The 2,121-nt window shown below is 48.9% G+C and overlaps 1 protein-coding gene across 1 annotated transcript; it reads left to right on the top strand.

Annotated features, from left to right (window-relative positions):
• Positions 1–362: 362 nt before the first annotated feature.
• Positions 363–1,232, top strand: LOC119328024. The gene has a single exon (XM_037601066.1). The coding sequence runs from the start codon at positions 466–468 to the stop codon at positions 991–993; it is 528 nt and encodes a 175-aa protein (XP_037456963.1). The 5' UTR covers positions 363–465; the 3' UTR covers positions 994–1,232.
• The last annotated feature ends 889 nt before the right edge of the window (positions 1,233–2,121 follow it).

The following is a 2,121-nucleotide window of genomic DNA, read 5'->3' on the forward strand; positions in this document are numbered from 1 at the left end:
GGCGACGCGCCTTCGGCTCGCTTCGGTGCTGGTAGTCGTCACTAGGTGATTTACGGATCTGGATGTAATTTCTATTATTTCTGGTATTCGTTATACTGCCATGATTGAAGATGAATAGATGAGAAATTTTCTCGTAAAAAAAAGTTAGTCTCCCCGCAAAGAAAAAAATATCGGACTTCCTCGCCTTGGAAAGTGGTGAGAGGTGCCACAAAATAAAATTCTCTTGGTAAAGCTAGAAAGCAACCTAGGAAAAGCGACGTTTGGAGTGCATCGAGTCTCAAGTCAGTTGCACATGGGGAACAAGTGTGCAGCAATAATACACGCGACATGCACACTACCATTCCCCTCAACTCGACCCCTTCGTGGCCGCGTCCGACGCTGTATATAAAGCCCACGTCCTTCCCGCCATTAGGCACCGCAATGATCAACACCGCATAAAGAAAAACTTCGTGCAGCAGCTCATAAATGGATCGCCAGAGCTTGCGAGTCGGTGGCGCCGGCGACGCGCAGGAGTTCTGCTACGTCGGCAGCCGGCAGCCCGACGTCGCCTGCGGGGCCTTCCTGATGGAGCTGCTGGAGGACACGCCGGCGGCCGCCGACCAGGCGCCAGAGGCCGCCGAGGACCGGCTGAGGCGCGTCATGCGGTCCCTCGAAGCCGAGCTCGGCGTCGCAGCGGCGCCGGCGCCCGCTGCGGCGGAGGACGGCGAGAGCACGGCGGACGGGCCGATGAGGGACTACGACGACGGGGAGCTGGAGGAGATGCTGTCGGAGCTGGGCGGTAGCCTGGGGGCCGAGGCGCCGTCGTTGGCCGCCGTGCTGCCGTTGGAGTACTGGGAGGAGGTGCCGCCGGTGATGGGCAGCGACATGGGCGGCTGGTACGTCGACGGCGAGGGCTTCGTGGCAGGGTACGAGTTCAGGGAACCATCCTACTACACCTATGGTGAGGTCTCCGCCGTTGAGCAGGTGTACAGCCCCCTGTGCCTGTGGGAGTGAGCGTTGAAATATGCGCGTGAAAAAGAGGTTGTGAACTGAAACTTATGAAAGACAAATTGAGCTGTGCACTTGTTCTTACTCCCTCCATCCGAAAATACTTATCATCAAAATAAAGAAAAGTGGATGTATATAGATATATTTTAGTTTTAGATACATCTCTTTTTATTCATTTTGATGACAAGTATTTTCGGACGAAGAGAATATATATATTTCTCTTATCTGGCGACTGTTCGCTAAAAGGGGTTACATTTATAAACATTTTGATGGTATTTTTAGTTTTGTCAGGGTGACAGTTTCTTCAGAATTGCGTGACATTTCTGGGGAGAAGTTTCAGAACTGTCATCTGCCTAGAAAATAGCGTGCAGTTCTGAAGAAACAGTCAGCTCCGATACAATAAAACTGCGAGGAAAACGTTCACAAATACCAACCCTTGTAGCGAACGTCCGTCGGTTAGCTTTTCAGTTTGGAAAATAAATACATGTAAAACATGTCAAAGATCAGAATTGTTGTAGGAAATAATATAGACTTATGCCTGTCAGATCCGCTGATAAACAACAGCGGAAGAGGGCAAAACTGTAAGACACGGCTGAGGGCTGCTAATTAAGAATGTAATGGAACTGCGATTTCATAGGCAACAGTTCGATTCCTGCATCTGGAAAATCTAGTGTTTCAAAGAATAAAATCTCGTGTTTCAAAGCATTGCGGTACATAGCGGAACAAGCGATATACTACAAGTGTGTGACTCTCGTGAAGTAGAGGTAAATGGACGAACGGAACGAGTGATCGAATCCACTAGTAGACGGGAAGGGGTAAGCAGGCGGACCTAGAACCAACTTGTACTCAAGTGTTGGGTCAGTAATCAGTTTCAAGAAACATGCTTCATCTTTTAAGAATGTAAATAATGCGAACCGAAGATTATTGCAGCTTAGATCACTGCAGCTGTTGGCACATCAGAGATTTTTCACAACCTGTGCGCTACTACTCTCGTGCCTACCCAAATAACAATGCTTCTAAGTTCAAACTGAGCACAACTAAGAGCATTTCGGGACTACTGTAAGATTTACCAAACAGGTTTGCTGCCACTATAGCAGAGACAATCTGTGTTGGAACATGGGTTGGCAACTGTCA

Source organism: Triticum dicoccoides, chromosome 7A, assembly GCF_002162155.2.
Source record: "Triticum dicoccoides isolate Atlit2015 ecotype Zavitan chromosome 7A, WEW_v2.0, whole genome shotgun sequence".
NCBI lineage: Eukaryota > Viridiplantae > Streptophyta > Magnoliopsida > Poales > Poaceae > Triticum > Triticum dicoccoides.

What these genes read in the sequence shown, in the direction of transcription:
- LOC119328024 (XM_037601066.1), top strand. Translation starts at nt 466, where the DNA reads ATGGATCGCCAGAGCTTGCGAGTCGGTGGCGCCGGCGACGCGCAGGAG.